Source organism: Geotrypetes seraphini, chromosome 7 (assembly GCF_902459505.1).
Source record: "Geotrypetes seraphini chromosome 7, aGeoSer1.1, whole genome shotgun sequence".
NCBI classification, from domain to species: domain Eukaryota; kingdom Metazoa; phylum Chordata; class Amphibia; order Gymnophiona; family Dermophiidae; genus Geotrypetes; species Geotrypetes seraphini.
This window is the reverse complement of record NC_047090.1, coordinates 98,558,455-98,580,730: the sequence shown is the minus strand read 5'-3', so window position 1 is coordinate 98,580,730 and position 22,276 is coordinate 98,558,455. Positions and strand designations below refer to the sequence as shown.

At 44.1% G+C, this 22,276-nt stretch overlaps 1 protein-coding gene across 5 annotated transcripts in view; it reads right to left on the bottom strand.

The window, feature by feature from the left end:
* The window catches only part of MPP5 (membrane palmitoylated protein 5), a 177,194-nt gene that overhangs the window by 30,325 nt on the left and 124,593 nt on the right, over nucleotides 1-22,276 (bottom strand). For all 5 annotated transcript variants that reach the window (XM_033950752.1, XM_033950751.1, XM_033950750.1 and 2 more), the window contains exons 6-9: nucleotides 18,406-18,567; nucleotides 9,739-9,816; nucleotides 5,618-5,801; nucleotides 2,871-2,942 (exon numbers count right to left, since the gene is read on the bottom strand). In XM_033950752.1, coding sequence (XP_033806643.1) covers nucleotides 2,871-2,942; nucleotides 5,618-5,801; nucleotides 9,739-9,816; nucleotides 18,406-18,567 — 496 coding nt within the window. The remainder of the gene's footprint in view (nucleotides 1-2,870; nucleotides 2,943-5,617; nucleotides 5,802-9,738; nucleotides 9,817-18,405; nucleotides 18,568-22,276) is intronic.

Genomic DNA, 22,276 nt, shown 5'->3' with positions numbered 1-22,276 from the left:
GGGGATCCCGTGGGGACGCCCCTAGGGTCGCGGGGTTCCTGCGGGACTGGATGTACTAAGTCGCGCAGCTTTTCTCTTTACCTGCTCTGCTTGCAGCACAGAGCCGAACGGTAGTCTTCCCGACGTCAACGCTGACGTCGGAAAGACTTCCGTTCAGCTCTGTGCTGCAGGCAGGGCAGGTAAGGAGAAGGAGAGTAGCCTCCCCGACTGACAGACAACAGCCCCGGTCCGACAAACCTCCCTGCCCTTAACCGCGAATCTAAATTACCTTCTTACAGCAGCTGTTGTCGGTCGGTCGGTCGGGGAAGCGCCACAAAAGTAAGGAGACCTGGCCGGCTGTGCTGCACCCGGGGCGGGAGAGAAGGAGGGGGGAGAAGGACGCTGAAAGCACTGGGGAAGACAAAGGGGTGAAGAAGGACGCTGAAAGGCCATGGGGAAGACAGGGGGGGGGGAGGACGCTGAATGCACTTGTGGAAGACAGAAGGGGGAGAAGGACGCTGACAGGGCATGGGGAAGACGGGGGGGGGAGAAGGATGCTGAAAGCACATGGGGAAGACAAAGGGGTGGAGAAGGACGCTGAAAGGACATGGGGAAGACGGGGCGGGGGGGTGGAGAAGGACGCTGAAAAGCCATGGGGAAGACAGAGAGGGAGAAGGACGCTGAAAGGACATGGGAAAGACAGAGTTGGGAGGACACTGAAAGCACATGTGGAAGACAGAGGGGGGAGAAGGACGCTGACAGGACATGGGGAAGATGGGGGGGGAGAAGGATGCTGAAAGGAAATGGGGAAGAGAGAGTGGGGAGAAGACGCTGGCAGGGAAGAAGACAGAGATGCCAGACTATGGGGGGAGCGGAGGGAAGAAGATGGATGCCAGACCAATTTGGAAGGGGGGGAGAAAGGGAGAGGCACAGTAACAGAGCAAATGGAAGATGCAGAAGGAAGAGAGACAGTGGATGGAAGGAACTGAATGAGAACACGAGGAAAGCAGAAACCAGGCAACAAAGATAGGAAAAGAATTCTATTTCTTTTTTTTTTCTGCTTCAGGATAAAGTAGTATATTAGTTGTGTTGATAAAAATTTATAAACAAAAGAGGCTCTGGTAGAAACCCGTTTACAAAGTATGTATTCTTCCCAATTAATATTTCCAAATTAATAAAGTCTTTTTGCTTATTTGTAAATGGGTTTCTACCAGAGCCTTTAATTCAGTAGCATAATTAAATGAAATAACTATTTCTGAAGTTTATAGGGACGGGCGGGGACGGAGGGGATTCCTCACGGGGACGGGCGGGGACGGAGGGGATTCCTTGCGTGGACGGGTGGGGACGGAGGGATTCCTCACGGGGACGGGTGGGATTCCTCACGGGAACGGGTGGGACTTTGGTGGAGACGGGTGGGGTTTCTGTCCCCGCGCAACTCTCTAGTCCATAGAAGCCACCGCTGCCTCCGGGGATCCCGTCTTCCTGCTCGCCCCCTGCCCCCCCCCCGAAGCCGACCCAGTTCTTGTTCGAGCCACACTCGCTCCTTCTATCTTCAGCAGGGACGGTGCAAGTAGTAATTCACAAGCTGCACATGGCTGACCCACAAGCCTTCCCTCCAATGTCAACTCTGATGTTGGAGAGATTTCTGGGTCAGCTACTTACGTGCAGCGTGTGAATCGTTGCATGCACCGTCTATGCAAGCAGTGCTGCTGAAGACCGAAGGAGTGAGTGCGGCTCGAAGAAGATGATAACTGTGTAGGCTTTGAGGGCGGGGCAGGCAGAGATTGCCGGAAGCGGCTTTAACGGTGGGGAGGAGGTCAGGAACGCGGGATCCCTTGCGGCAGTGGCTGCCTCTACGGATAGGCGGGAATTGGCAGATAGGCCACGTACCCCCAACAAGCAGCCCACGAACCCCCCAAAGGTATGCGTACTACATGTTGAGAAACACTGGGTTGGGAGGCCAAATAGAAATCACAGGCTTTCACAAATATTAACTGGGCACTTATTCTGAGTTTATTTTATAAAGATATATAGGTGTTATTTGTCTTTATAAAAATACCAACATAAAAGCAACAGACATTGTGGCCTGGAAACTGGTGTAAATGCATACAGTATACACCTGTGTGCATTTTCAACATACAGTGGTACCTCGGTTTACGAGTGCACCGGTTTGCGAGTGTTTTGCAAGACGAGCAAAACATTCGCAAAATCGGCACCTCGGAAACCGAGCGTGCCTCGATTTGCGAGCGCCCCCCCGCGAACCGTCACCCTCCCCCCGCGATCCGGCCCCCCCCCCCCCCATCGGGCACCCCTGCGCCGCAACCTGAAGTCCCCCAGAGCCCTCTTCTTACTTTAATGTAGCACCGGCATGTCGGCCTCCTCTTCTGTGCTGGCCTTGAGCATGTGCGCATGCTCAAGGCCTGCGAGTTCATGTTCTCTCCGAGAATCTCGGTGAGGGGGTGGGAACGTATCAAAGCGAGTTTCCATTATTTCCTATGGGGAAACTCGCTTTGATAAATAAGCATTTTGGATTACGAGCATGCTCCTGGAACGGATTATGTTCTTAATCCAAGGTACCACTGTATATGCATACTTTGTGACTTTTCCCTCAAATACAATTAAACTAGTATTACATACAAGTACGTGCTAACATACCATAGAACATATTTGTACACTGGTGGACCGGACTTCATGACTGTGCTCCTGCTTAATAGTACTACACCCCTATTATAGTTCTTCATGCAGCCATGGCAATACTGGTGTTTCTTGTACAAATATTAATATATAATAAGCTTGCCACTGGACAGGTTCAGAATGCCTCTAAAGGTAAATTTAATGTTGGGCAAAGAAACAATGCTGAATCAATATGCTGATGTGAATGTGGATCTAACCTGATTTCTCTGGTTCTTTATCTTCTTCTATGGTTTGCTTCATGGCCTCTCTTTGCTGTTGAAAGCTTTTCCCTTTCAAAACAAGAAATGCCACAAAAACGTTAAATATACAAAATCATCAAGTATAAAGCATCTTTAAACAAATAAAAAGAACCCTCTCCACCCCCCCCAAAAAAAAAACAACAACCACATGTGGAGAAATAATTTTGCAATTATGATGGAATGAAACTACTTTGTTTTGATAAAACCCCCACATTTTATTGTACAATGATGTGTAGTGTTTAAGCAACTGTACAACGCTTAGATTTTAACCTTGGTTTTTATATTGAACTTGGATGAAAAGATACAGCCATCAATGGCTCTGATGCTTCCCTAAAGCAGTGGTTCCCAAATCTGTCCTGGGGGAACCCTAGACAGTCAGTTTCTCAGGTTATCAGCAATGAATACTACACTGCCTTTTACTGTCCCACAGACAGATTTGGGAACCACTGCACTAGAGAGATGATGTTCCCATAAATACAGCTATGGCAGTAGGGATCCTACACAAAATGAAAACTAAGCATTTTATATCAACTTTGTTTCTTGTGATTTCCTTCTGTTTATATTTATTAAATGTGTTTTCTTAATTTCTAACAATTTTATTGAAGGAATCAAGTAAAAATACAATAAAATAATACAAAGACATATTCATTACAATTAGATTCACAATAATATTTCCAAACATATTTATATCATACCTCCAAATTAAATTTCCATATGAGCTAATCCATTCCATTCTACACCCCCCTTGATTCCATCCCCTTCACCCCTACCCCTAATCAAATCCCCTCCCCGGATGAAGGCTGACAAAAATAAAGAAGTAAAATAAAGACTTGGAATGAAATTTAGACAACCTTAGTTTCATTGTAAATCATTAAAAATTAAACTTTTGAATATAAGGATCCTACATTTTGAGATTGATACAGATTCCTTTAATCAGTATCATCAGTGCTACTTTTACAGGCAGCTTAGTAACAAATGCCTACAGTCTCTTGTAAGTGTCAGGGAAGCATTTAGTAATAGTTAAAATATTGCATATGATAGCAGATGATGATCATCTCCACATTCGTAGAGCTCGACGCGGTTTACAGTAGGAGAAATAGGAAGGAACTACAACAGAGGGTTAGAGGTAGAAGTGTGAAGAAAATTTAGAAGACTTGGGATGCCAAGATATAAGAGTTTCCTTGATTCCTAAGTTGGAGGGAGACTTACATTTTTTGAGAAAAGCCAGGTTTTCAGATGTTTGCGGAAAACTTGGAGAGAGCTCAAGTTCTGAAGAGGGGAGGTAAGGTTGTTCCAGAGCTCAGTGATTATGAAGTGGAGGGAGGTCCCTAGCTTTCCTGTGTGGGAAATGCCTTTTAGCGAGGGGAAGGATAGTTTTAATTTGTGGGAGGATCTGGTGGTATTAGGGTTTGAGGAATTCCAAGAAAGAGGGATAAAGGGAGGGAGGATACCATATAGGATTTTGAAAGTTAAACAGGCGCATTTATAGTGGACCCTGGCGATTATCGGAAGCCAGTGAAGCTTGGCCAGGAGCGGGGAGACATGGTCAAATTTACTTTTAGCGAAGATGAGCTTGGCTGCGGCATTCTGAATCCGTTGGAGTCTGTGGAGGTTTTTCTTAGTTAGGCTTAAGTAGATAGAGTTGCAATAGTCCAATCTGGAGAGGATGATGGATTGGACAAGGAGGGTAAAATGTTTTTGATGGAAGCAGGATCTAACTTTCCTCAGCATGTGAAGGCTGAAAAAGCATTTTTTTACCAAGGATTGGAGGTGGTCATTGAAGGACAATGTGGAATCAATGATGATGCCCAAGACCTTGCTCGAGAACTCAAGCTGCAGAGAGGAGCCAGAGGGTAGTGGGATGGAGGTGGGTAGGTGATCTAGTTTTGGACCGAGCCAAAGAAGTCTTGTTTTGGACTCATTCAATTTCATTTGCACAGTGTGGGCCCAGGGTTGTAGGTTCATTATACAAGAGGATATTTTCTTAGACAGGTCGGTGAGGTTCGAATCGGTCTCGAGGAGGACGAGGATGTCGTCTGCATAAGTGTAAATTGTTTCAAGGGGGGATAGGTGGAGGAGTTTTAGGGAGGACATATAGATGTTGAAAAGGATAGGGGATAGTGGATAGCCTTGCGGGACTCCACAATTCGGTTTCCAGGGGGAGGATGAGGTGCCATTCATGTTAACAATGTAAGAACGAGAGCGGAGGAATTTAGAGAACCAACCTAGGACTGTGGAGTTGATACCTATCTCAGAGAGTTGGTAAACAAGAATATCATGGTGAACAACGTCGAAAGCAGCGGAAAGGTCAAATTGTAGGAGGACGGCAAACTTGTTTCGAGAGTGAAGTTGTTGAACCCTTGAAATCAGGGAAGACAGTAGGGATTTGGTGCTGAAGTTAGGACGAAAGCCATTTTGATAGGGTAAAAGAATAGAGAATCTCTCTAAGTATGATGAGAGTTGGGAAGAAATGATAGACTCTAGCATCTTGGTTAGGAGAGGGATATTTGCAATTGGGCAATAGCTGGATGGTATGGAAGGGTCAAAATCAAATAAATAAAAGAACAGAGAAAAGTTATGTGAAAGAAAGCTCTATGGCACATATAAGGCCAATTAGACTGACAATTTATAAATGCAGTGAACACATGTCACTGACCAGAATAGCTTTTACCGAGAAGAGCTGTAATGATTTTGTTGAAGATTACCTGGTATAAGGCCTGCCAGAGGCTGGTTGTCTTCATCTCCATCCCGGTATGCCTGCCACCAGTTTGGGTCTTCTTGACTTATCACGTGGAGGATATCACCTTTCTGAAATGATAGGCCTAGCTCTCGACAAGGAACATAGGGATCATCAGAAGGATCATAATCAAAATGTGCTTTCACATGTACCTAAAGAAGCAGAACACAGAGTTTATATAAACAAGAGCCAGATTAGAACATAAGTATAGCTATATTAGGTCAGACCAATGGATTTCTGCAACACTCAGTCTGCAGGTTGGGATTTAACACCTAGCACAGGGCTGCCCAAGTCCGGTCCTCGAGATCTACTGGCAGGCCAGGTTTTCAGGATATCCTCAATGAATTTGCATTTGCATGAGAGAGAGATTGCATACCAAGAAGGCAGTGCAGGCAAATCTCTCTCATGCATATTCATTGTGGATATCCTGAAAACCTGGCCTGCCAATAGATCTCGAGGACCAGAGTTGGGCAGCCCTGACCTAGCATATGGAATCTGGAAGGGACGTAAAAAAAAACCATCCAATTAACAAAAAAGGAATACTACTCTAAACTTATTACTACTGCCCGTAACTCTTCTAATCTTTTTAACATAGCCCAATCACTCTCCAAATACTCCAGGAAAAAAAATCCACCTCCCTCTATTCAACCCACTGCAGACGAATTATCTACTTTTTTCCAATCCAAAATCAAAAATATTAGATCCCTCCTTGGACCAACCCTTCCAGACTCCTTCTCTCAAAACTCTATCGACTGCACACAACTATCATTCAGTACATTTTCAAATTTTAAAATACCATCATTAACAAATCTTCATTGCATCTTACAATCTTTAAACACTTCTAATAATCCCTTAGAAAGTATTCCTCCTGTACTCCTCAATAAATTTTTCTCTTTTTTTGGTCCATTTATTGCAGAAATGATATCTAAATCTTTCATTGACTGTGTCGTTCCCCAAGCTTGGAAAACAGCCTTAATCTTCCCTAAGCTCAAACAACACAACTTAGACCCCTCCTTACCGAAAAACTACCGCCCTATCGCCAATCTGACCATGATTTCCAAGTTAACCGAAAAAATTGTTCATTCTCAACTCTCAGAGTTTATTGAAAAAAACCATTCTTTACATCCTTGTCAAACAGGATTTCGTTCATCCCACTCTACTGAATTATCACTACTGGGCCTTATTTCAACAATACATTACCACCATGATCACCAAAAATCTGTTGTTCTTATCTCCCTAGATATAGCAGCAGCTTTCGATACCATCGACCACTCTCTTCTTCTTAACAGACTCAAGGATTGTGGTATCTCGGGTCCTGCTCTATTATGGTTTACATCTTTCTTCAATGAACGTCACAACATTGTATGCGTAAACAACGCTACCTCTATTGCCACAACACAATCTTACGGTGTCCCCCAGGGTTCTATCCTATCCCCTTTATTATTTAACATTTTTCTATCACCTCTCCTTACATTAGCTCAATCCATCGGATTTACTATCTTTGCATATGCCGATGACATACAACTTCTCCACCCAATCAATACCTCAAATATTTCAGACATAAAAGACATCAACAACAAATTAGACATCATATATGACTGGTTGTTCACAAATAAACTCTCCCTTAACCTAGAAAAATCCCGAGGTATGTTATTCTCTATTAAAAACACAGAATCTCTATTAGACAACATATTAATCAAATCAACACCTATTCATATGGATACCAAAATAAAACTTTTAGGTGTCACTATTGACAGGGAACTCTCTTTTCATGACCATATAAGTTCAATCGTTAAAACCTGCTTTTTTAAATTACGTATTATTCGATCTCTAACTTCTGTACTAGAAACCAGTTCAATCATTATACTGGTTCATTCATTAGTAATTTCCCATTTAGATTACTGTAATTCACTTCTTAATGGTCTCCCTCAAAAAGAAATCAGACGCCTACAACTGATACAAAATACTGCCATAAAACTTATATATAAAATAGGTAAATATGACCATGTCACTCCTCTTTTAAAAAAAGAACATTGGCTCCCTATCACTCATCGCATCACCTACAAAATCATCTTACTTTCCTTTAAAATAAAACTTTCTCATCTGCCCTCGTTCCTAGATAAACTTCTTATTCCTCAAAGTTCTCCACGCACACTAAGATCAACCGACCAAAAACTTCTTTTCATCCCCTCCTTAAGAGATTTCTACTATACACGGAAAGTGAACTTCGCAGTAACTGCACCTACTCTTTGGAACTCCCTACCACAGCATCTCCGTGATGAACTTCGACTTGATAAATTTAAGACTGGTCTTAAAACTCTCCTATTTGGTGATGCATTTAATAATCATTAGAACTATTATTCTTTTTCTTCCTTTTCACAACAATTTCCTTGACAAAGCAACCCTTCCCTTATGTACTACCCAACCCCTACTATCTCCCTTCTTCTTCTTTAATATGTAACTTTTCCCATCCCATTATTCTACCCTCACATTCTAGTACGTCTGGTAACTGTTTGTTCGTTTGTTTGTTTATTTTATTATATGTTCACACATTTTTCTTTTTTCTTTTAATTTTACTCAGTTTTCCCTATCTTTTTAATTCGATTGTTAACCAGCTAGATATTAATTTGATGGTTGGTATATCAAAATCAATAAAACTTGAAACTTAAAAGAATAATGCTTGTTAACACCAATTACCAGCTCATTAGTAAGTGCACAAATTAGTGTACTAGTTACAAATTGGGGTGTGCAATGTTTTAAACAGGGTTAAAAAAAACCCAATACGACCGCACAACATTTTTACTAGAATGCTAGAAGTTTGATTATCGATGCCTTAAACTGGAATATAATTGTAGGTTAATGATGAAATGTAGATAGCTTGCTCTTTTGATAAAAGCTTCATATGAGAAGCTTTATTCACCAGATGTTTCTTAATTAAAATCCTAAAATAAAAAAGAACGTTCTGCGACTGGTTCTCTAATGTATTTCTGTAACAAAAAGAGAAAACTATCCTGATAATCCTAAACAATTAAAGCAATAATCTCAAACCAACTTGAATGCTTATCTGTGTGATTCTAGCAACCACTCTAGGTTAAAGATTAGATAGAGACTTAAAAAAACAAACACTTAAATTTAGTCTTTTAAAAGAAATGCCCTGCATAAAAGCTAGACAGATTTCCTGAGACATCAAGCTGTTCAGTGGTATAAATTAATATCTGAATTTTTGAATAAGAAACCAAAGACTGGTCTTCGTGACATTTGGAGCATTGGAATAGAGCAGCAGATTTCTGTGTACCAATGGCCACGAATTTGGACTTGGGGGATGAGATGTACGGCGTCTGCATCTATGAGACAAACATGGTTTTTCTTGTTACATAGAGCTTTTTGGACCTCTGTTCGTTTACAGAAATTGGATAGTTCTAAGTTTAATAGATGCTGGCACTGTCATCTCAATGTAGGGACATTGGATCATTTACTGTTCTATTGTCCATTGATATTTAAATTTTGGAGATCCATTTGGGATCAAGTTAATAAATTATTGGAAAATCAAGTGGCATTGATGTACGATAACATGTTATTTGGCACGTTAATGAGGACCAAAAGCCAAATATCTTCCCATAATAATAACTGGGATCGGTTAAATTATACTTTCTGGTGGGAATCTCTATGCCACATTTTTAAAATGGAACGTACGATGGCCATACAGCAGGGACATTATAGGAAATTTATGGATGTTTGAAAGCCATTGATAAAATTCTGTAAGGAGTGATTGTTGATTTTTGCCCTTTGATCATACACGTCTAGGGTAGGTGAGTGGGTGGGGAGATACTTTTAATTTGAGTGCAATTGTTAGATATTTAGAAGGGGGGGGGGATGATATATCTGTTTGTCATAAAATATAATTTGATAGAATTTAAGTGCTGTTAAAGTGTAAAATGTCTGTATAATATGTTGCACTTATTTTTGGCTTTAAAATGAATAAAGATATTTAAAAAAAAAAGAAATGCCCTGCATAAAAGCTAGATGTTATAAATAAATGAGCATTTTAAATATAAATATCTGAATATAGGAAAACTTCAGATCACCTACCACATTCTCCTTGGCAGGTGGCGGTCTGGTTTGTTGTGTAGGAATCAGTACGAATGTCAGAGTGCCATGCATGTCAGCCTGTGATGAAAAGCACATTATCTTCAGTGATCTACCACACAAAATCCAAGAGACCTACTTAAATCTGGCAGGTCTGGATATGCTTGACAAACCCACAAAGAATTCCAACAGCCATAGCTGAACACAGTACCTCAGTATGGGACACAGGACAAAGAAATTAGAAGCTGACTGAGTGATGAATGATTTTGTCAGCAATACCTAACTTTGTCAGCCATTCGGTTCCTCATGCGCTCCAAATGGCTGTCAGTTCTCACAGGATGAGAACTGACAGGCAGCCATTCGGAGTGCGGGAGGAACCAAGTAGACACGCATAAAGCACGTGCCTGCCTCCTGCACCGCTGTGCTGCTGCCGCTGCAGGGAGAGCAGCGGAACCTGGGCAGGAGTGCAGAAAGCGCGCTGAACCGCCAGGATGCCAAAAAAAGGTATCGGGTTGGGGGGGGAAGAGGGTGCCTGCCTGCCTTTGGGCTGGCTGGTTTGGTTGACTTGGGACTGGCTGGCTTGGGGTGGGTTGGCAGGTTGCCTTTGGGCTGGCTGGTTTGGGACTGGCTAGCTTGTGAGTGGGTTGGCTGGCTGCCTTGGGGCTGGCTGGCATGGCACTAGATGTGCCTACCATTAGACATGCCCACTACTAGATGTGCCCTGTACTCTGTCCCAGCCTACTACTAGACCACCAGAAGGGGTACAGGGCACACCATTTGGTTCAGAATTTTTTTTTCTTGGTTTTTCCTCCTCTAGAGGTGAGTGCGTCTTATGGTCAGGTGCATCTTATGGAGCAAAAAAATACGGTATTTTAATTACATTTTTATAGCCTGCTTAACCAAAAAACATTTGCTCAAACTCCCAGTCTCGCAAGATCCTCTTGCACTTTTTCACAATTCTCTTGTGATTTAAGAACTTTGAACAACTTTGTGTCATCAGCAAATTTAGTTATCTCAGTAGTTATTTCCATCTCTGTATCACTTTAAAATACATATGTTAAAAAGCAGCGGTCCCAGCATAGAACTCTGGGGAACCCATGATTTACCCTTCTCAATTTAGAATATTGACCATTTCACCCTACTTTGTTTTCTATCTTTTAACCAGTTCTTAATCCATAATAGGACATTACCTCTTATCCCATGACTTTCTAATTTCCTTAGGAGACTTTCATGAAGTACTTTATCAGATGTCTTTTGAAAATCCAGATACAATAATGACCGCATGTTTAGTCATCTCTTCAAAGAAATATAGTAGATTGGTGAGGAAAGATTTTCCTTGACTAAATCCATGTTAGCTTTGTCTCATTAATCCATGCTTATGTATATGCTCTGTAATTTTGTTCTTTATATAACAGTTTTGCTCGGCACCGGCATCGGACTCACTGGTCTATAATTTCCCGAATCACCTCTGAAACCCTTTTTTAAAAATTGGCATTACATTAGCCCACTTCCAACTCTTTCAGTTAAAGATAAATTACTAATTACTAACAAGAGCTCTGTGAGTTCATTTTACAATTCTATCAGAACTCTATCAGTACTCTAGGATGCATACCATCCAGTCCAGGCAATTTGTTACTCTTTAATTTGTCAAATTGCCCCATTACATCTTCCAGCATTACAGAAAATTTGCTTGTTTCTCTGACTCATCAGCACTGAATACCATTTCTGGCACTGGTTATCTCCCCCACATCTTTCTCAATGAAGATTGAAGCAAAGAATTCATTTATTCTCTCCACTATGGTCTTATCTTCCCTGAACGCCCCTTTTACTCCTTGGTCTAGTGGTCCAATCAATTCTTTTCCTGGCTTCTTGCTTTTAATAGACCTAAAAATATTTTTACTGTGTGTTTTTGCCTGCAACACCTCCATTGCCTTCCGGTCTTCTGGTACTAAGGGTGTGACATGCACAGTGGAGGCCATGTAGCCCAGCAACCTCAACATCTGCCAAGCTGTGACCTTCTGGCAGGTGCAAAGCTGAGTGGCTAGGTGGCTAGTGTATCCACCCATGACATAGGGAGAAATACTCATGCCTGCACTGTGCCTAGGGCGGCTCCTATGAATTCCAATTGTTGGACTGGGGACGGATGAGACTTGGGGTAGTTTAAAAAGTAATCATAGTAGCTTTAACACTCAAATAGCTCTCTACATTGTCTCCTTAGCACCTTTCTTCAATGTGCTCTTTATCAGCCAATCATCTAGAAAGGGAATCACATGGACTCCCAGTCTGCGTAGCAATGCTGTAACTAAGACATTTGGTTAATACCCTGGAAGCTGATGAGAGGTCAAAGGGCAGAACCCAGTACTGGATTAATGTTTTCCCACTCAATCCTGAGATACTTCCTGTGAGCTGAAAGTATTGGGATATGCTTACAGGCATCCTTTTAAGTGCAGAGAGAATAGCCAATCTTATTCCTGAAACAATGAGAGAAGGGAACCTAAACCTTTCTGTGACCAGATATTCAATAAAGCATGAGGCAGGCATGTGGGTTCTCTTGGAGAGGGGAGGATATAGTGGATGCTACGGATGGTCAGACTGAATGGGCTATTTTATTTATTTATTTAGATTTTTATCCCGTCCTCCCAATAGCTCAGAACGGTTTACAAGTAAACATTCACAATGGAGTGAATTGGACATACAAGATTATACAGTAGATTTAAATACTTGGACATACGAGACTGTGCAGCAGTTTAGATATAGAGACTATACAGCAAATTAAGAACAGTTGTTTAAATATAAGTAGTTTAGTTTAGATACAAGTTATTTAAGTATAGGCTGAGAGTGGACTATACAGAGATTTAGGCAGAAGATTAGAATGGAGAAAGAAGGGTAGAGGTGGGGTTTAAGGAGGTTGGGTGTAGCCTTTATCTTCCATCTCTTTCTATATTTGTTCAGGTCCCTCAGATCTAGGAAGGGGCACATTCCCCATTTAATTTGGGACAAGGAAGTATCTGGAATAGAATCCCTGCCCTTCCTCTTCTGGTGGTATGGGACCAACTGCATTGGTCTTTAGAAGGGTGGAGAGTTCCTCTACTAATACATCCTTTTTCTGAGAGCTTAAGAAAGTTGCTCTTGGAGGACAATTTGGTAGTCTCTGTTGCCAATGAAGTAGGTAACTAACACACTCATTGGAGGTTAAAAGAGTAAAACCCACGAGTTGTAGGTTAAAAGAGGCCACCTTTCTTGGAAAAAAACTCAGCCTCCTTACTACTGGTGGCTATGTTTTGCTGGAGCCAGTCAAAAATTCATCCCTTGTTTTGTCTGGGAAGCTGGTTGGGCCTTTTGCACACGGTTGACCTGAACGAGCATGCTGGGGTTGAACTGGCTGATTGTGGCAAGGAGTGAATCTATGCCTAAGAGAATAGTTGGGTGCTCAGTTTGACTTGTCCAAAAGCCTCCTGGAAGAAGAGGGTGCAGAAAGCACTTGCTGAGAGATAGTTTGATAGTATCAATATGTTTCTTAATGAACAACCTCCTCCCACCTTCTCTCCAAAAAGGTTATCTTCACGTCAGGTAGCATCTGCCAACCTCTGCTGGACTGTTGGGTCCAAGTTAGAGACACTACTACAAAAATTAGATGGTAAGTGAAACAAACAAACAAACCCAAAAACTAATTCCACTATTTCACACAATCAACTTGATGAGAGGAAAGGATCTCAGAAACCTACTTGATTCATGCTCAATTGTAAAACAGAATCAAGTTTTTACTGGTTCCTTGTTTCTATCATCAATCCTGAAAAACCTCTGAAGATATATAATTGTAAGTGTCAGATCCAGAAGAGTAGCAGCCTTCAGTGGTTTGAATGGGGCTTCCACAAGGCCCCGTAGAATGATGGTAAGAGTCCACGAAGGGAAAGGATGTCACAAGGGAAGCCACAAACAAAGTATCTCTCTCAGAAACTTGGTCACATTCGGATGAGCAGGAAGCAAACTAGAACCCCTGAAGCATGAAAAGCCTGCTACCGGAACTTTAAGGGAGGCCAATGCTAAACCCTTATCTAAGCCTGCCTGAATAAAGTCAGGACCACCAAAATGGGAGCCCACTCAGGCACCACCCAGTCTTTAGCACACCACTATTGGGAAGCCTTCCAGGCTGAGTATAAGAAGCCATAGTTTAGGGTTTCCTGGACTTCAAGAGCGTTGAGAGGACCTCCTCTGAATAACCATACCTCATCAAGGCTGAGTGCTCAAGAGCTATGCTGGAAGACCAAAGCGCTGTGGGTCTCCATGGGCACCGGACCCTGACCGAGAAGATTGCGAGGAAGAGGGAGGGTGAGCTTCCTGTCCTGCTGAAGACTGACGAGATCTGCAACCATGGACGACAAAGCCAGTCCAGAGCAACTAAGCTGGGAAGACCTGACCAACCAGAGGCCACGGAGGGAACACATAAAGGACCTTGTGAGGTGGCCAGGGCTGAACTAAGGCATACAGCCCTAAGCTTCTGCACTCTGTTCTGTGACTGAAGAAGCGCCTGACCTTCGAGTTCTCTACTGAAGCTATCAAGTCCATCTGGGGCCCAGCGCTGTACAATCAGACAAAAACACCTTCCATGAGAGGGTCCATTCTCCCGGGTACAGGACTTGTCGACTCCGGTCACATGCGCTGCTAATAGAGACAGAAGACATAACACCACCCACCAAGAACACTCACACCACTTTTCCTTCCAGAGTGGGCTGGAAGTGAGTAACGCCAGGCAAATCGCCTGAAGCTCCAAACGATTGATTGACCGACACCACTGATGAGGAGTCCACTGTCCCTGAATGGAGTGGTCTCCACAGTGATCACCCCAACCCGAGAGGCTGGCATCCATATTAGAACTTAACCATTCTAAGATCCGAAGAAGCTTACCCCAACGGAGAGCATCCTCCTGAAGCCACCAGCACACACTTCTGCATGCTGTTTCCGTCCAGGGGAGCGGCATCTGAAAAGGATGTCTTGCAGAAACCTTTGAAAGAGGGTCTCCTGTAGAGGGCGAATGTGTGAACTGGCCCAAGGGACCACCTTCAAGGAGACTGCCATGGACCCCAGCCCCTGCAGATAATGCATGACCCTGTCCCAGATACTCCAAGGTCTGTGACAGCATCACCTGGCTATTTTTGAAGTTGACAATGCAACCCAAGCTCTGTAGCAGGGAGACGTCTCCACTGTACAAGTGCACTCGTGTTGATATGGAGCCTGGATCAACCATTTGTCCAAGAAAGGATGGATCTGGACACCCTATCTGTGGAGAAAAGCCGCTACAAGTACCATCACCTTGGTGAAAGTGTGGGGAGCTATCGTGAGCCCAAAGGGAAGAACTGCAAACTGTTGCAGAAATGGAAATGCTTTTGCAGAACATGGAAACGCAGAAACCTGCAATACTCCAGAAATATTGGCATATGGAGGTAAGCCTCTATGAGATCCAAGGATGCTAGAAACTCCCCAGGAGAGACAGCAGCAATGACTGTGCACACAGGTTCCATTCAGAAATGAGGAATCTGCAGGAAGCGATTGATCGATTTGAGATCCAGAATGGGCCTCCAGTCCTCCGAGCCATACTTTGGCATGATGAAGTATAAAGAGTATCTTTTGAAGGCCAATTCTGGAACAGGTTCTAGTGCTCTGATGTCCAAGAGACGCTGCAAAATAGTACAGACCTGCGATTCCTGTTCTGGCCAACCTGCCAGAAACAAATCTGGAGACAGGTAAAAGAAATCTATCTTGTTCCCCCCTCCCCCAATGATGTCCAGCACCCATTTATCTGAGGACATGCAAGTCCACTCCTGGTAAAACTGAGAAAGGGGGCCTTCTGGAGGGTTGTTTAAGAGCAGTAGCTGCCCAGGATCCAGATGCCTGAGGACGTCTGGAATTGGAAGTGTTGCCACGGGGACTGTATCCCTGGGAATATCTAGGAGAGGATGAGCCCGAGGATCCCTGACAAAAACAGCGGGAGGGACATAAATTACCACTATCCCCTCCCAAAGTCCGACAAGTCTTGTTCACAGGGAGACTTAGGGCGGCAATCAGCAACACCAGCCAATAGGTCATCCAGACCTTTCCCAAAAGAAAACTGACCCTTGAAAGGAAGTCTGCTTAAAGTGTTTTTGGACACAGTGTCCACAGCCCAAGGACGGATCCAAAAGGCCGGCATACAGACATAAGTGGTATAAACTCAAATGAGATCATAAAGGGCATCCACCACATAATCCACACCAGCTGGGGACAGACATCCGCTTCCACATAGGACACCCTATGCAATCTCATGTGATAGACACGCGCTGCAAAGGAGGCTGCCACCACCTTGATGCCTAAAGAAGCCACATTACAAGGGAGGTCCATGCACCGGGTATCCAGCGCCATGGCAGAATCCACCGTAGGATGATTTAAAAAAAAAAAAACAACAAACTGCTGAAATGCAAGAGCCAGAGGATAAAGCTTAGATTTAGCTTGAGAGAGCTGGAAAGAGCAGACTGGACATCTTATTGTTCTGTAACCAGACCAAGAAGCTGTGGATGGGATGGAAAAAAGAGGATAGAACATTAGAACAGTCCATAACTGAATACTGTGACATGGAAAGAGGAAATTCCAATTTTTTGCTCTTTCAGAATCTCAGCAATAAAATGGTGCTTAAAAGCCATGCTTAAAAGGTCTGCTGATGGAGGGGTCCTCACCCAAATCCGGACTCTCAGGGTGACCATGTTAACTAGTCCCAGCAAGGGTATCAGCTAGATCCAAAATAAAAGAAGTGTCGGGAGACAAAAGCGGCATATAATCTATATGGCATAATGCAATCAAGCTCTGCCATGGCCAGATGAGAGGACTCCTGAAAAGGGGTCTCTGCCACAGGCGCAACTGGTTTAAAAGAAACTGATGCGCCTGCTGGCTGCGTTCAATGAGCTGGGTCCAAAGAATACACTTTCCAGAGGAGCTGAAAAAAGTACAGTGAAAATTCACGCCTTGTCCACTGTAGGGCCCTGCTGAGGCGCTCGCACTGCACCAAAAAAGTCTCCAGACTCAGAATGCAGGTGTTTGACGTCAAATTCCAGAACGGCTTCAGGACAAGATATTTTCCTGAAATCACAGACCCAGGCCAGCTCCCCAGCCCTGGAGGACCTGAAGAGGCAAAGCTCGTAGCTCCCACTCCCTTCTCCAGTGCGATGCGACATGCGGTGTACGATCATTAATCTGGCGCCAATCCGGTATAATCAATGCACAGATGCGACAGATTAGGGGCTAGGGAGTCCATCCCAAACAATTTTTAATCAAATCGAGGGGTTTTGAGGCAGAAATAAAAACTTTGAATAAAAGATTGATAAATATCTAAGATAGCCACCGCCAGCGAATTCGCGCCAAAAAGGGCAAAAATAAAGAAAATCCGAAAATAAAAAATAGCAATTTGGGGTTTGGGGAGGTGGGAGACCTGAATGCATTTTACAGAGTCCCACAGACCACCCCCGAAGCTCCCATAGGAAATAATGGAGGTGTACTTACAGTTTGTGATGTGCCTGCCTGCCAGCTCTGATACAATGCAGCTGAATGGAGGAAAAGGATTTTCTGTCCCAGAAACTGCTCCAAATGACCAAACTTGAAGATCTTCAGACTGTATCCTCTGCCCCAATGGAAACTCTCTATATGACTAGGGGGTGGGCAACACAGCCTATGCCCTGAAACCCGGAGGGAAATTTTACTCAGGACGCATATAGCCTACGCTTAAACCCCTGACAGGGTCAGAGGGCAAGCGAACTCCCAAGGGAATGGATCCCAAGTCTGAGAAGGGTGGCATAAGCAAGCTGGCTCCACAGATCCACTAAAGCTTCTCTGTGAAGCAGCACTCCGGCTCTGCAGGACTGAGTCCTTTCCTCCAATTGGGGACCACCAGAAAGGGGTCTCAAGGCACTGAAGTCACAGAAAAAGACAAACTTTAAGCGAAAAAATAAGAAAATGAAGCAGAGCAATTCAAAAGACTTCTGCATGGATTGCTTGCAGAAATTGAAACTGGATATGGCTCTAGCTCTCAGTCTAAGGGGGAGGAGCATGTGCTCAGAAAAGTGTTCCATTTCTGCAACTCTCGGATTGCGGGTTGGGATTGAACACCTAGCGTATGGAATCTGGAAGGCACATAACAGAAAAGAACTTTAAGCAAAAAAATAAGAAAAAGATGCAGAGCATATCCAAAAGACTTTGGCACGGTTTGCTTGCAGAAACTGAAAACTACTAGGGACTCCAACTCTCTCTCTAAGGTGGGAGGAGCATGTACGCAGAAAAGTGTTTGGATTTTTTCAACTGCTGTATTGCAGGAAGGGATTGAACATCTAGTGTACTGAATCTGGAAGGGACATAACAGAACTTGGGTTTTCATACCTCAGACTGATTGGGTTTGGGAGAAATTTGAAGATACTAAGGTGCTTTGAAGTGCTACTGGTGGGAGGGAGGCCAATACCTTTTGTTTGGATAGAGCAGATGAATAAAGTTCTTAGTCTAATTACATGAAGAAATGGGTAAGAAAATGGAAAACAATGAAGGCTCTGTATAGTGAATCTATGACAACTATATAGAAATTTATATGAGTGACCACATAAATACATGAAAATGTGCTTCACAACTGTGACCAAAACATCAACATAATCAACTTACCAACAACTCAAAAACTTCATTCACATCTTTCCCACGAATCTCGATGCCATTTATCTCCAGCACTTCATCTCCTTCATGCAATAAACCACTCTTCTCTGCAGCACCACCTTTAACTATTCGACTGATGATCACAGAATCCAGTTCATTCCGCACAGTGGCGCCCTAAGCAATGGTAAAGAGATCAGAGAATATTTCAAATAATTCTTCAATTTTAAAAGTTAAATACAGTGAAACAAGCTTCTACTTTAAATATTTTTAAAATTATATTCATTACAAAAAATGAACAAGGATTGCAAGGCATTGAATATCTCAATAAAATAAAATTATGAAATAAGAATACAGCTGACTTATCTTGTGAGGATTAGAAAACAGTTGAGGAAGAGGTAGATAGATCAATGCTCACCAAACAAATTTTTAGGTATATTTTCTAAAATCAGTTTTCACAGAAAAAAAAATCTTTTATCCTCATTGTAAGTAATTTAACTACACTGAGCTGTTTGGTACTGGGTAAAAGGTAAAATGCCAGAATGTAGCTTCTCACAATTTACCTGGGCACTTTTTTTTAGGGAGTAGAACAAAAAGAGTAGAAGACATCAGTAAAAGACAGGTATTGTGGAAAAATTTGCCAATATGTAACAAAGTACACAAGCCTTGACTAGACGGACTGAATGTGGACCATTTTGGTCTTTTTATCTGCCACCATTTACTATGTCACCAAACCCTGAGGTTTGGCTGCTCAGCATACTCTAGTATACATTAAAAAATTATTCTGCTAGAATCAGTCTATTTCTATATATTTGAACTCTACATTCCTCTCAATTGTGCACTTGGTGTACTCTAGTGTCACTCTACTGTGGAATACCTATTTCAGATGCCTTGATTCCAGTTTTAGGCCAAGACTAGGTAACAATATTCTTATCCCATGGTCTGTTCTGATAGTACGGGTTAAAGATGTTGATATTCTTTTGCATCCTTTGGGAAAATTGTGAAGCTCCATTTTATTATTTGCTCTCGAGGAGGGACTTTGACACCCCTGCTTTAGAGGGAAATATTCAAATAACATTTACCCTGGCACACAGGTAACCTGGAACTCTTATATATAGGTAATAGTATGATCACTCCATGAACATCCAGCAATTTCAGAAATTGGTCACTCTTCCTGGTTGATGTGGATACTTAAGACAACCTTGGATAAGAAAGAAGGGACTGTAGCAGTACTATTCCATTCTTTGAAATCCTGAGGAAGGGTTCTCTACAAGATAATGCCTGCAGTTTCAACACTTGTTGTGCTGATGTGACCGTCACCAGAAATGCCATCTTAACCATCAGGTCTATCAAGTATGCTTCCTCCAGAGGCTCATACGGAATCTTAGCGAAAGCCTGCAGGACGAGATTAAGGCTCCTTGTTGGAAGAAGTTGCTGAACTGAAGGGTGGAGGCATAATGTTCCCTTCAAAAATCTTAACATATTTGGGTGAGAGGCCAATGTCCTTTTGTTAGCCTGAGTTCTGATGCACAAAACATCCACTATCTGTTTCTTGCAGGAGCCAACCGCTAGGCCTTTTGCAAGACCCTCTTGAAGAAAGGCTAGAATCAAAGAAATTGGGGCTGTGACTGGGTCCATACTCTTCGTTGCACACCAGTCTTAGCAGCACTTCCAGGCTTTCGCATAGGCAGCCAATGTTGACTGCTTCTTGGACCTCAGGAGAGTGGCAACGACCACCTCAACATACCCTTTGTGTGCTAGGGCTGCACGCTCAAGAGCCTTGCTGAAAGACCAAGGCAGTCTGGATCTTCTAGGGCAATTGGTTCCTATGTGAATAACCCTGGATGACAGGGTAGTCTGAGACCCTGGTCCTTCAGTAGAAAGTCTGGATCTGCATGCCACCTGAATCACCAATCCCGGATGCAACTTTATTCTCCTCAGAAATCTTCCTATCATGGGCCACAGAGGGAACACGTACAGAAGCTCTGCCTGTGGGGGGTCAAGTGATGCAGCCTGTCTGAGCAGACGTGCGATCGGAGAGCTCCCGCCCCACGGACATATAACCCGCGCTAAAATCAGCTTCTACTGCACCTGGACGGGGACTGCACAATTTCTTCAATCGGTGAACACCCCTGCTCTACGGCGAACCTGTTCAGCGGGTACAACGAGGCGGGGTATGCCAGTAAAATCGGCGAAAGGCACCCGGGACAGGCCCTCACTCACCCCCTCCAAGATGGCGGCGGAACCGGCTAACTTTACTATACCTGCTGGAGACTGGATCGCTGACATCACGCGGTCAGTCTCCGCGGCACTGGCAGACAGGCTTAATAAGATCCAGTCAGCTGTGGAGGAGATGCACGAGAAATTTGATTCCCACAGCCGACGGCTCACCGAAGTGGAACAGCGAGTGTCCGATCAGGAGGACACGTGTGTGGGCCTGACCGCCCAAGTGGCCGAACTGAAAAACACCTCCCGGGAATTGCTGGCCTCCCTGGAGGACCAGGAGAACAGAAGCCGCAGAAACAACTTGCGAATGGTCGGGCTCCCGGAGACGGTAAGCGATCAGGAACTGTATGCCGTCTTTGGTAAGTGGCTACCTGAGCGTCTGGAACTGGCAGGGGGCACCGAGGGCTTCGCCTGTGAAAGAGCTCACCGCATTGGAGCCAAGCCTGCGGAGGGGGGGAGAGCGAGGACCGCTATAGCCCGATACGCCTGCTGGAGGGAAAAGGAGATGATTCTTTGGGCATTTCGCAGGGCGGGGGCCCTGGATTACAACGGCTCTCGGATTCTCCTTTTCAAGACCATGGCGCCCTTCAACACGGACCTCCACAATAAGGGGATTAAGTTCGCCCTGGTTTACCCAGCAAAGATCCGGATATGGCATGAAGGCAAAACCCTTAACATAACCACCGGAGAGGAAGCCAAGGCTTTTTTAGCCAAGCTGCCTGCTTGATGTAATGGGCGGGGGTGCCTTTCCCATCTACTTTCCACGTTTCCGGTCAGACTGAGTTGGGAGCACTTGCAGCCTGGATGGAGGGCTGCCACTTTTCTACTCACTTTCACATACAAGGTTTGGGGATAACAGACCCGGTTACTGAGGTGGACCCACCTTATTCCTGCTTCAACGCTGCCCCAGAGGACTCGCTGGGGAGGACCGTGCCGGGCCTTTGTTTCCAGTGCCTGCTGGGATTCTTATACCATCTCAGCACAGTGTCCCAACTGGTGGATCTTATACGACGGAATCGGTGGTGGATTTTCCCTGGCTGTACCTACAGACCTTGTTCAACACCTGCTAAGGATCTGTTACTGATACACTTTGCTGGTGCTTAACAGCCTTGCAAATCTGACTTTACTCTACTTTATTTTTGAGATGTGCGATTCTACGGGATGCAGAAGGGGAGTTTACTGGGGGTGGGGGGAGGTCTCCGGATAGGCTGGGGGGTACATATGGGTATGTATGCTGGCTGGGAGGGTTCAGCATGGGGGGGTAGAGAGGGGGGAGCTGGGATGCTGGGGGGAAGTGGGGTGGGGTGCGAGTGGGGGTTGGTGTCTGAGTCAGGAATGTGTGTGGGGGAGGGTTGTGTGGGGGTATGGTTTGCTGGGCTCTGGGGCACTGGGACCCAGAGGGTGGCGAAGCTTAGCTGGGAGGCTTCGCCCGCTCCTATCTATTACTTTGGTACGTGTGCAATTCCTGTATGGCTGGTGGAGAATGGATGAATCTCTCTGCTCTCGGAGGGCGGTTTCCCTCTGGGTGTTGGCGAAGTATATTGCTTTTCTCTCTACGCTATGGCTGATTTAAGGGTTGTCACCTTTAATGTTGATGGCATCAGGTCCCCAGTTAAAAGATCTCGCATACTCACGAGCTTGCGTAATTTGAAAGCGGATG